Raw genomic sequence first — 12,436 nt, 5'->3', positions numbered from 1 at the left:
CACACTCTCGGGACAGGGTCTTCCGGGCTCCTTGGAGATTGGGGCGGAGAACCTGAGCCCGGAACTGCTGAGCAGGGGCCTGGCAAGGACTCGTGAGCCTGCTCTGTGTCACGCGGGTCACAGAGTCTAGGGCGGCCCTGCAGACTGGGCTCTGCACTCTGAGATGGTATTCCTTTCAGAAAAGGTGGTTTGAGGTACTCCCTGGGCAAAAAGGGGGCCCTGATGACAGAGTGGGTGACGCATTGGGTTGCTAACCACAAGGTCAGCAGTTCAAACCCACCAGCTGCTCCAAGGGAGCAAAACGAGGCTTTCTTTTCCCACAAAGATTCATAGCCTTGGAACCCACCAAAGCAGTTCTACTCTGTCCCGGAGGGTTACCATGAGTCAGAATTTCCTCGACGGCAGGGAGTTCAGAGCGCTGGAGTCTTGACAAAAACCCCTTGTTGTTTGAGATGCTTCATGCTGGTGGACTGGAAGAGGCGCCCCCCTGCATAGCCCATCCCTACCAGACCCCTCCTCCAGACAGAGCAGCGTGACCCCGGCCAAGGAACCTGGTGCCACGAGGGAACCCGGCCTGCTCCCATGGGCCCATGGCGCTCTCGTCTTCCCCCAGGGTTGGAGTCCCGATTTAGGAGCAAGTCGAGCTACTTGAGGTACAGCTGCGGGAGCCGAATCCGGAGTTACCTGAGAGAGGTGAGTCCAGGTGGAGGAGGGGGATGCTGGGTAGCTGGGGAGGCTGCTGGGCCACGGGTGGGGGAGGAAGGTGCTGGTGCATGTCCAGAGTAACTCAGGTGGCTCTGATTAGACAAGCCAGCGCCCTGCCTGCCTGCTCACCCTGCAGAAGCACGGGCATCACAGTGTCACAGCGTCCCTTCGGACCTCCTTGACTGGAGTTGCCTATCCCAGAGATTTCCAGAATGTTCCCTCCCCCACGTCCATGTGGACGCAGCCCTCTCGTTGGTTTGCGAATGGAGCCGACTGTTGGATGCCTGCCTTCATCGAGCAGGCAGTTCTGTTCTACGGTGAACGGCCCCCACCAACCACTGCACTGGCTGCCCTCAGCCTCCTAGTGACGCCTGCCTGGTTGGCCACTCTCCCAGAGCAGCAGACCTCTGGGTACCGTGAACCCTTGGGCAAAGCAGACTCTTTGGTACAGCAGACTGACCCCCTGGGTATACAAATCCTTGGGCACACTGGCTTAGCAGACTGGTGGGTACAGTATACCTCTGGGCACAGCAGAATGACCCTGTGGGCACAGTGACCCCTGGGTATGGTGACCCCTTGTTGTAGCATATCGCCTGGGCACAGAGGGCCCTGGCATATGGACCCCCAGACACAGTGCCTCCCTGCTCACACGGCACCGGCTAGGTGAGGATGTGTGGGTGTGTTGGAAGAGGCAGAATCCAGGACTGCAGGCCCTGGGGCATCCCAAAGCTGTGCTCAGCGGGCTCCTGGGCTTCTCAGGCGTCGTCGTATGCCTCGGAGGTGGATGCTGAGACCCGGGAGGAGTACATGCGGATACTCGGCCACATGGGCCAGAAGCTGAAGTCCATGCAGTACCACGGCAGCTACTTTGACAGAGGGGCCCAGGCAGATGGCCGCCTCTGCACACCCGAGGGCTGGTTCTCCTGCCAGGTGAGTGTGGCCTCGGGCTGCCTGCGTGCCATGAGCCAGTAGGGTGCGGGTGGGAGTTCCTCTAAGACTCTGTCTTGCCTTCTGTGTGCACTGGCGAACGTACACCACCGGGCCCACCCTGGTTCTGTCTCAGGAGGGCTGGGCGGGGCTTGAGGATCTGCATAGGGAACCAGTTTGTCACAAGGAGACGTGGCCTGGCTGGGGCGGGCTCCGCTCATCTCCATTCATCTGGTGGGCTGGCCAGAGGATGACCCCAGGGGAAAACGTCTGGAAAACGTTTTTTAAATTTTTTTATGTGTGTTTCTCTCTGCCCGGGGTAAGATGTTTAGATAGTACAGCACCAGGCATCTCAGGGTCTGAAGCTGTTCTTTGCTGCTCAGGGAGCCGCCCCTTCCCCCCATCCCCCAGTTCCATACCAAGTACCATTTCAAACAGGTGTCGCCACTCTGATGGGCTCGGGTGACCTTTGCGTCTGTTTCAGAGGACCTCGAAGTCCACTGACCTGTGAGAGTAACAGCGATGCCCTTGTCGTTTGCAGACTGCAGAGTGCCTTCCAGGCAAGCGGCAGGTGGGCAGGCGGGCGGGCGGGTGGGTAAGCTCCACAGAGGTTAGGGAACAGAGGGGGTGCTGAGTGACTCAGAAGACCGGCAGGGCAGTCTAAACGCTGAGCATCTCCAATGCCCCGGCCTCTGGGCTAGGCCTTCAATGAAAGTGTTGGAAGGCATGTGGGACGGGCGGCCAGGTGCCCGCTCATGTTGTTGTTAAGACCCATGGCGACCCTCTGCACACCAGACCCAAACACTGCCTGGTCCCGCGCCATTCTCACAGTCGTCCCTTGGCCTGAGCCCATGGTTGCGGCCATGGTGTCCAGCTCACTGAGGGTCTTTCTCTTTCTGATTGCCCCTCCGCTGTCCCAAGCACGAGGTCCTTCTCCAGGGACTGGCCTCTCCTGACCACACGTCCAAAGAATGTGAGGCGAAGTCTGGCCATCCTGGCCTCTCAGGAGCACCCGGCTGGACTTGTTCTAAGACAGATAGGTTTCCCATTCGTAGCCACCCTAGAAGACAGAGTAGAACTGCCCCTTTGGGTTTCTAAGACTTCAGATCTTTATAGCCTCATTTTTCTAATTCAGCATGGCTGGTGAGTTCGAACCACTGATCTTATGGTTAGCAGCGCAATTTGTAGCCTACCATGCCATTGGGGTAGTGAGGACACAAACAAGGGGCCCGACACTAAAGGCAGAATTGTCTCTAACTTCTCCATGGGACATACTGCCCAGGAAAGTCTTCTGTGTGACTCCCTGCCTCTGTGAGGGTGGACTCCCTGGGTGGTTGCCACAGTCATTACATTTGCCCACTGACTGAGAGTTGACACTTTAAGGCCCCTGGGAAGGTAGGCCTGGTGATCTACCATGGAGAACCAGGCATTGGAAACCCTTTGGAGCATAGTTCTGCTCTGACACACGTGGGGCCACCATGGCCCCATAGCAGTTAGTCTTGGTAATGTGATGGCAGGGGTCAGCGGGCAGCAGACTCATCCTGTGGCCTTCTCCTTGTCCCCTCGGGCACCCAGGGACCTTTTGACATGGATGACTGTTTGTCCAAACACTCCATCAACCCCTACAGCAACCGGGAGAGCAGGATTCTCTTCAGCACCTGGAACCTGGATCACGTGTGAGTAGACATCCGAGGGAGCTTCCGGAGGCCCTGTGGCTCATTACACGGACCCTCGCTCTTCCCAGCAGTCAGCCGGCGTGACATCTGTCGGGGGGCTCTGAGTGGTTCCCTTTGAACTGCAGAGGGCTCAGTAGGCGGGGCGGGGATGGGGTGGGGTTGGATCCCTGCCCACATCTGGGTGTCCCAAGCACACTGCCTGTGATCCCCAGCTGTGCGTGCAGTGGGCATCGTGGAGCTGCTGGCAGGGTGGCATGGGCAGGGGCCTGGCACTGCTCCAGGCCCCTGGTCGGGGCTCATGGCAACGTGCCTGTGTGCTGGGCACTTGTGTCTTGCGTAAATCAGGATGGGCCTGGTGAACAGTGGCTCCCCATTGTCCTAGCGTGTGGAGCTCTTGTTTAAACAGGATGAGCAACACTCTTGGCTAGCAGGGCTGCTTTGGATATCTACATTAGTTCGGTGACAGCTGCATCCAAAAAACAGGGCAGGAGTGGACAATGCCATTGTTTTCAATGGAGACTTTTTCCCGGCCTACAGTTGTTCCATCACCCCGGCTTTCTGAAGACAAAGAAAGAGCTTCAACCATTTGGTACAATGGCTACATTACTTTTTGGATTTCTATGTGTGTGAAACACTGTCAACGTGGGAGTGAGAGAGTCAAAGTCCCCCTTTTCCTGCCCCCCTGTCCCCAGTCCCCCCTTCTTGCTGCTCCCCATCTCCCTGCCCCGCTCCCCCCGCCCCCCCAGCCCTTTGAAGCCTTGTTCTTGGCTGTGTCTGTCTGTGTTCAGATCCTACACAGACATTGGTGTCTTGCTCCGTGGGTGCAGGTGGGAGATTTGGCCCTTCTTTTCAATAGGGGCGGACGACTTCAGTTTTGAACATACTGTAATGTTAACCGCCACTGGGACAGGTTCTTCCTAGTTTTTCACAGGTAGGCACAGCCCCGAAACGAACACCCCGTCTGTCTCCTGGTTCCAGGTGTTCCAAGTGTGGTCTGTGGACCAGATTCAGTATCATCCGGGAGTCTGTAAGGCAGGCAGATAGATTCTTAGGCCCTGTGCCAGTCCTGCTTTGTCACAATCAGCACCGGATCCAACCGGCCTGGGAGCCACCATCCAGGTGCAAGCTCAGGTGTGTGGAGCACAGGGAACATTCTAGACCTGGAGGGCAGCCCATCTCTGCCTTTCCTAGCCGTTCCCAGGTTCTCGTGTGCGTCCTCACCAGCTGGGGGGTGGGGTGGTGGTGGTGCGTGCGTGCGTGCGTGCGTGTGTGTGTGTGTGACATTGCCCCATGTCCTGCCAGCGCTTGGTGACATGCTTTTTGCATTTTCCTCATCTGAATGGAGAGAAACTTAAGTGACCTGCTTTCATTTTCCTGATGCTTAGGCATGCCGAGTAAGGAGCCCTGGTGGCTGCGGTGTTTCCTATTGGATTGCTAACTACAAGGTCAGCAGTTCAAGCTGCTCTAAGAGAGGAAGATAGGCTTCTGCTCTTGTAGAGTTACATCACAGAAACTCACAGGGGCAGTCCTGTCCTGTTCTGTGGGATTGCTGTGCGTTGGAATCCACGTAATGGCAGTGAGCTTGGTTTGGGTTTGGAGGAACGTCGGGTATCCTCATTTCTATTGGCCGTTTGCGTCTTCTATGAACTGGCTGCTGTTTTCCTTTCCCGTTGCTTATTGGGTTTTCTTATCTATTTTGTGGGGTCCTTTACATAAAGTGCTGGAGAAAGATGAGGCTGTCTGCTCCTGCAAAGGTTTACAGAGCCGGAAGTCCCAAAGAGCAGCTCTACCCTGTCGTCGGAGAGGGTCTGCGGTGAGTCGAAATTGACTCGGTTGGCACTCAGTTTGGCTCTTAGGTACAGATTATCCTGTGTTTGAGTTTTTGCTGGCGGTTTGCGTGACAGGCGCCTATTCTTAGTCTTGGGCTCGTCTTACTTCTGTGCTGTCTTGTATCACGACCAGTTTGACCCTGGTCGTTTGAATGCACTTAGCTGCACGTTTTCCAAAGCATGGATTCGTTAGTCCTTCCCGCCCAATGATCATGGAGTCCTCTAAGATGAAATTTACGTTTTCCCCTGTAGGTGTGTAATCCCTGTGGATGTGGAGTATAGGTGGAGGGCTGCAGGCTAATTGAATTCTTTTCCACAGGCTTAGTCCCTCCACAGAATAGGGGGTACAGGGGTCACCTGTTCTGTCCCTGGCAGTTTTGACGGGAGTCTCCTGACAAGCACCAGTCTGTTCTGTTGCTTTTCCTGACCCACGGGAGGGGCGATACTGGTCTACCAGATAGCACCGGCTTTTAGCAAACGAAACTGGCTGGGCTGCGCTAGAATGTTTGTGGCAGAATACGCAGCAGGAGTGGGCACTGTTCCCTGAGCTTCCGTTTCCCTCACTTATCCCTTCTCTCTCGGTCCAGGGACTCACACACACAGGTACGCCAACTGGGTTTTGATGAAGAATGCCATTTTTTTTACTGTGCGTCTTTAAAATAGTTGGCAAAATAGCCAACTGTTTTCCCTGGGCCTCAGGCCTAGCCCTCTCAGTGGTGGGGCCTTGAGCCCACACAGTGCATGCTCCCACGCGTGAGCGTTACCCTCCAGCTCACAAACTGTGAAGGAGAATATAGTCCACCCTCCTACTTTGACAAACACGTCCTCATGGCCTGGGGGGTCAGGTTCACCTTCAGAATTGGCTGAGACTCGGAGTTCAGCCCCCAAGCATGGCAGTGCCCGGGGAACTGGCCCTGGTGTCCAGCCTCGGCCTCTTCTCACCCCGCGGTCCCCTCACACCACCAGGGCCTGAGTTCTGGCTGCACCCCTCCCCGCTTGGGCCTGGGGGTGTGCACACTGGGGTGCTGTCTGTCTTCCGAGGGTAGGCAGGTGGGAGGCCTGTCGGTGTTTGGGCAGCACCTGGAGCAGGTGAGCTGAGTGAGGCTGGGGTGTGGACGTGGGCTCTGGTGGGCATGGCTTCTGGGTCCTAAAGAATCCTCTTCCTGGGGATGGGATGTAGCCTGCGGCCTCTTTCCCACGCTTGTGGGCACTACGTGCTGTCAGACTTCGCGAGTGTTGTGCTAAGTCTTGTTATCCGGTCCTGCTGATTTCCCCTCCTCTTCAAAATTATCTTTGTCCCTTTTCGGTCCTTTAATTAACATCATTAATCTTGTCTTCTATTTCTTATTTAATTACTTTTTGTCCTCTGTGGGATATAAAAACACATTTACTCAGCTTTGTCTCCCCCAAAGATATGCCAAACATTAGAAGCTATTTGTCAGCACATGGTAGGAGGTCAGATGCTTAGAGATATTCTCCACAAAGGTAGTCAGTTGCCAGACTACTGTCTGGTCCACTGTAGGTGGGGCTCACACCCTACTGATAAGGATAGTAATGGTTTCCGTGGAGAGCCAGAGAACAGGTCAAACCTGCTCAGTGACATCCAAAGTTAGGCTGCCACCCTGAATCTAGGATCCACCCATCTTGTCACATGTATACCCCCAATCCCTCCCCTTCCTCTTGCATGTATATCCCTCATTAAGGTGACCAGATTTAAAGTGGGACACCATTGACCGGGGGTGGGGTGGGGGTGGGTGGTTCTTGATTAAAAATTTGGTCTATATGGACCAAATACACCGTTCCCTAGCTTGTCATGCATTCTTTCCAAAAATCGGGACTGTCCCGCCAAACGTGGGACGTCTAGTCACCTTAGATCTCCCCCTCTTATTACTGCATTACGTATAGTATAACCCCTTCCTGTGTCATGTTTTTATCTGTAATTAGGGGGTTTGCAGGCCCCCAAAAGATATCTAAGCCAAAAAAAAAAAGATATCTAAGCCTTGGTTAGAAATAAATCACTCCCTCTCTCCCCTGTGCCCTTTCCCCATCCTCCTTCTCTGCTCCCTCTCCCCTGCCTTTCCCACCTTCCCCATCCCCACATGGACCACCAAGGGGGGTTGAGGCGAGCATGCTACCATGAAATGTGTCTGACTCCTTTCTTTCACTCTCTCTTCTACCTCTCTTATTCTCTATGCCTTTACTATAATCTTCACCTATTGTCGCTGTCAAACTGCGCCTGCCGGGCCTGTGATGATTTGTTAGGTGCTGGCTCCCCTGACAGTTCTCCTGTGTGCTAACGTGTAGTTAAGACCATAAAGGAGGGCTTCAAAAATGTGGCAAAATTCCATTATGTTTTAATTTGATTTCTCCAGGAATTTTTTGAAGCCCCCTTCCCCATCAGTGGTGTCACTAGGTGGCTTCGGGAGGGTGAAGACCACTGTGTGACATTGTCAGCAGGGGTGACCACCCCCCCAACAAACGTTTAGCTCAGTGTTTCAGCTGAAGTGTATTACTTAAAAAGCAAACATAGAAACGATATGTCCCTATAGTTTATAACAACAAAACATTTTTCAAAAGCTCAGCTTACACATAACAATACACCTACTTAGCTAAAACTCTAATTTACTATTTGGACCTGATGCCTTCCGGCTAGAGCTCTCTGTGAAGGTGAAGGCAATGGCCCTTCAGGTCGGGAGGACTGTCTGCCCGCCGCCCGGCTGCCGGTCTTGCTGCTGCTCAGGCGAGGAGAGGGGCCAGGAACGTTGCACTGAGGCAGTTAGTTTTCCAGCATGACAGGCACCCGCCTGCTTCTTCTTCCAGAGATGCCAAGATTATTTTACAAGAATTTCATTGGAAAATCTTATCCCATCTACCCTACAGCCTGGACCTAATCTCATCAGACTCCTTTTTGTTCCCAGAATTCAAAGAGCATCATTTTCGTTCCTGAAGGATGCCTAGCCTGCCCTTCCTGGCATAAACGGAAGAGGGCAGACTTTTCCAGGGAGGGTTGCCTTCACTGGTGTATAGACCTGGGTGGAAGGGATGTCAAGAAATGCCGGCTTTCATGTTTCCGCACTTTTGTTCAATACTGGTTTCTATGATTCTGTAGTCAGACTTTTTGGGCCGCCTTTGTATGGGAATATAAAGGCATACGGTGAGGAGAGAACTGGGATGAAGGGTGGTTATTGGAGCCGATTTAATTTTCCACTGAAAACATTCTTTCCACATAATTATTTTCTAAATGTACTCACAGATGATAGTGCAGAGGCAAAGGAACCAAACTGTTGACGACAGTTCCTGCTAATAGAATGTGGGTGACTACCATTTTTGTCCCTGTGCACTATGCCGTTTTTTGACCTACCAACTTAAAAAGCAGAATATGCATAGTTGTTTACATCGGTCTTGGCTAGACAGGTCATACAATTACCGTCTTGGAAACCCACAGGGGCAGTGCGACCCTGCCCTAGGGTCGCTGAGTCAGCATCGGCTCAATGGCAGAGTTTGGTTTTGGGTTTCTTGTGAGCCTAGTGAAGGGGCGAGTTTGTGAGGACATGCCCCTGCAGGAGTACTGGGGGCAGCTGGCTGTTCATACAGAGGCTCCCTGCCATCCTAGCCCTCCTGGGATGTGGGATGTCCCCAGGGGTTATAGCGCAAGGGGTGGGATCACCTCACAGAAAACCATTTGGCCTTTGGTTTTGGTTCTGGAAAACCAGACCACACCTGAGGCAATGAAGGGGTGGGGGCAGGGTTGGAAGCATCTGGAGCAGTGGTTCTCAACCTTCCTAATGCCGTGACCCTTTCATACAGCTCCTCATGTGGTGGTGACCCCCCCAACCATAACATGATTTCCGTTGCTACTTCATCACTGTCATTTTGCTATTGTGACGAATCGGTGACTCCTGTGAAAGGGTCGTTTGACCCCCAAAGGGGTTGCAACCCACAGGTTGAGAACCGCTGACCTAGAGGGATCCGCCGGGGGCTGGTGCCCATTCAGTCTCAGGAAACATCTTTCGGTAGCCATGTGGGAAGGCCAGTAAAAAACAGAGAGGCTCAGGTGTGTGGTGAGAGGGTAGCCACTCCCTCTCGGGAAGCTCTGTGGAAACTGCGCTGGGATCCCCCCCAGACCCCCCACTCAGTGTGTCTCTGCACTTGCATTCATTTTGTTATTGGAGCTGACGGTGCCTCATGGGGGCCTGTTTGCAAATGTGTGCGGCGTTCCAGGGAATTCTCCGACCCCACGGAGCAGACTGAGCTGGCTGGGCCGAAGTGGAGGGAGTCGGATAGACTCCTGGACTTGTGGCCTGTACCGAGGGGCAGAGGAACACCCCGTTTGGGGTCAGCTGGTTTGTAGCGGGGCAGCTGAGTGGACCCTTGAGCTTGCGGCCAGTTCCTGTGATGCAGCGCTGGCTGGCAAGGGGGCAGGGAGGCAGCTGGCATGTGGCATGGGATTTGCTCACCACCCTCAGCCTGGCACCTGCCAGGGGTGAGCGCCATCCCGCCAGCTGCCCGAGGCCACACTTTGTTCCTTTGAGCTCCTGTTTTCTGCTGGTCCTTTCCAACCAAAGCGACCGGAGGCTGTTTTGTGTTGTCACAAGAAACAGCTGCGTGGATGGCACCTCTTTAAATGCCTGTGGTGCCATAGGGAACTCAGCCCTGTGACTGTGAGCCTGTGGGTGGAGGCATGCCAGCGGGCCCTGACCGCCTGACCTTCCTCTGCAGCATCGAAAAGAAGCGCACCGTTGTCCCCGCACTGGCCCGGGCCATTAAGGAGCAGGACGGCCGGGAAGTGGACTGGGAGTACTTTTACGACCTGCTGTTCACCTCGGAGAACCTGAAATTGGTGCACATCGCCTGCCACAAGAAGACCGCTCATCCTCGCAGCTGTGACCCAAGCAGGGCTTACAGACCCAAAGCCTCGCTGACGCAGCAGCAGCGGGGGCGGCGGCCTGCTCAGAAACACAGGTGATCGGTGTCGGCCACTCTTTCTACAGCTGCTCTTGGGACCCACCCCCACCCCCCCACCCCAGGGGGATCTTCTAGCAAGTGCTAGTGGTTTGTTTGGTTTTCGTTACTGTTTTTGTCTTTGTCACTCCTCACTCTGGCGCGCTGAACTCTTGTACAGCCATCTGATGACAGGACCCTTCTCAATCTGTCTTCCACACCTTCCCTCAGTTCAGCTTCCAGAGAGCACGCTTTCACGTGTGTGGTGAACCTCTGTGCGTACCTGGGGCTGTCTGCGGGCAGGGAAGAGGGAGGCTTTGAACTCAGGCCTTCCGCTCCGGGTGTCCTGGCCATCCTGAGAAGCTGGACCTGCCTCTTGTTTGGGGAAGTGAGGTGCGCATTTACTTATGGTATCAGCTTGACCCAGCCGGTCTCAACCGGAGCCACGTGCAAAGGACGATGCTTTCCTAAGTACTCTGAAAGGGATGTGTGACCCGTGGGGGAAAGATGTTTGTACCCCATAAAGGCCATGCACCAATATGCCCTGCACAGTCATTCATAGCGGCCCGCATTGGAAACCTCCCGATGCCCATGTGTGGGCGTACTGAGGTAGGGCTTAGGCTGACCACCTGGGTTTACCGTTTTTTGTAGCTAAGACATGATCAGCTCTATGGAGTGCAAAGTTGTGCTGTTTAACTGTATGCAGTCTGGGGCTGTGTTGTTGTGCTGTCTGTATGTTAGTGTGTCTGGAGATGGACTGTCTGCAGGGTAGAGCCTGTAGGGAGACAGTCTGTCTGTATGTTAGTGTGTACACTGTGGATGCTAGTGTATGGAGATGGTCTATCTGTATGTTAATGCGTGTGCATACTGTATGGACACTGTATGTTCGTGTGTGTGGACATTGTCTGTTAGTGCGTGCCTGGGGAAGAACCTGGAAGGAAAGAGCTCACACAGGGGACGACAGGAGTCCCATGGGTTAGATGACAAGTTCTCTTTTGTAAGTCATGTATTTTATAGTATTTGCATTTTGTGAAATGAATTTTATTTCCTAACAGTTTAAAATTTACTTTTTAAAGTTATGGATTTTACAATGCATGGGGTTTTAGCAAGCTATTATTTTATAATGAGAAAGCAATAAAGTTTTTTAAAACGTGCCCAAGGCTTGTACTCATTTGAGAAAACATTGGACAGAAGACTGAAAAGGAGTCAGTGTTTTTAATGAACTTGACCCAAACCACTCTGTCTGCGCGACTGACTTTCGAACGACCCATTGCTGTGCCTGCGACCTACAAGCTGTTGATCTGCTCTGGGTCACCTGGTACCTTTGGAAAAGCGCCAAGCAGGTGAGTGATAAGATACTGGATGATGAGATGCTCTGATGGGGCAAGTGATGAACAGCGGGGGCTGTACACCTGAGGGCCACGACACCCCATTCTTCTCCCAGGCCCCCAGCACTGCCTCTGGAGCTCAGCAGCTTCCTGGCCTGCGCAGTGAGGAGGGAGGATCTTCCCGTGTGGTTTAGGGAATGAGCTGTTCATTTTCTAGTCATGGACGTGTCCATCTTTGAATATGAAGCACTTGTGACGGAGATCTGAGAGAGGGCCTTAGAAGAACTCTCCTCCGTTGGTGCTGCCTGGTCCCAGGACACACGACTGTTGGGTCTCCATGAAGTGGCTCTGTGGTGCCCCGTCATCACTGGACCAGCCCTCTAACCATCTCCTTCACTGCTGTCACCGTGTGTATCATGGTCCTCTTCATGGTCATTGCTGCAGCAGGCAGGAGACCAGGAATCTAAGCTTTTGAGAAGTGTGCACACATCCTAAGTGAACTCTGAGCATGGTGCTCCTGCTTGTGAACTTGCTTAGCTACTCAGGTTTTGTTCTTTGCTGGCTTTTGGGCCTTCCCCTGGGCAAAGTGCTTGAAGAGAGCTGCCGCTAAGCAGGAGTTAATTTTGCCACCCAAACCCACAGACTTTCAGGTCAGAGGGTAAACAAGTTTATTGTGCCAACCTGGCTGATAAACACGTGGGGTTATTTGAAAGGCAGAGGGATAAATGGTTCAGTGAGCCTCACCTTTCTAGTTCTCCGGTCTCTTGCTTTGTGATGGTTGCACCAGGGTGCAGCTGCCTTAGCCAGTTCCCTGCTTCAACTTGCAAGGCTCACTTCCTGCAAGACGTCTCCAAGGAGAAGCCAGATGGACCTACCCCGATACAGCCCTGGGTGCTGGAGCAGCCGTGTGGAGACCCCTGCCAGCACTGAGATGCTTACACATTCACTGATTCGGCTTTCCTCCTGCAGTCGGCATCATAGCGTGTGTTTTGTGAGATGGAGGACTTTGTGGATTAGTGTCGGACATATG

The 12,436-nt window shown here is 53.6% G+C and overlaps 1 protein-coding gene across 1 annotated transcript in view; it reads left to right on the top strand.

The window, feature by feature from the left end:
• DFFB (DNA fragmentation factor subunit beta) overlaps positions 1–11,232 on the top strand; it is a 19,487-nt gene extending 8,255 nt beyond the window's left edge. Inside the window, exons 3-6 of the mRNA XM_045298994.1 lie at positions 614–693; positions 1,465–1,635; positions 3,208–3,308; positions 9,857–11,232. Of these exons, the coding sequence (XP_045154929.1) occupies positions 614–693; positions 1,465–1,635; positions 3,208–3,308; positions 9,857–10,103 (599 nt within the window). The 3' untranslated portion in view covers positions 10,104–11,232. The remainder of the gene's footprint in view (positions 1–613; positions 694–1,464; positions 1,636–3,207; positions 3,309–9,856) is intronic.
• Positions 11,233–12,436: the final 1,204 nt, after the last annotated feature.

The sequence above is a fragment of the Echinops telfairi genome, unplaced genomic scaffold (assembly GCF_000313985.2).
Source record: "Echinops telfairi isolate 266 unplaced genomic scaffold, ASM31398v2 ScPeMD7_7457;HRSCAF=8495, whole genome shotgun sequence".
NCBI classification, from domain to species: Eukaryota; Metazoa; Chordata; class Mammalia; order Afrosoricida; family Tenrecidae; genus Echinops; species Echinops telfairi.
Note: the sequence above shows the minus strand (reverse complement) of the source record. Positions and strands in the feature narration are given on the sequence as shown.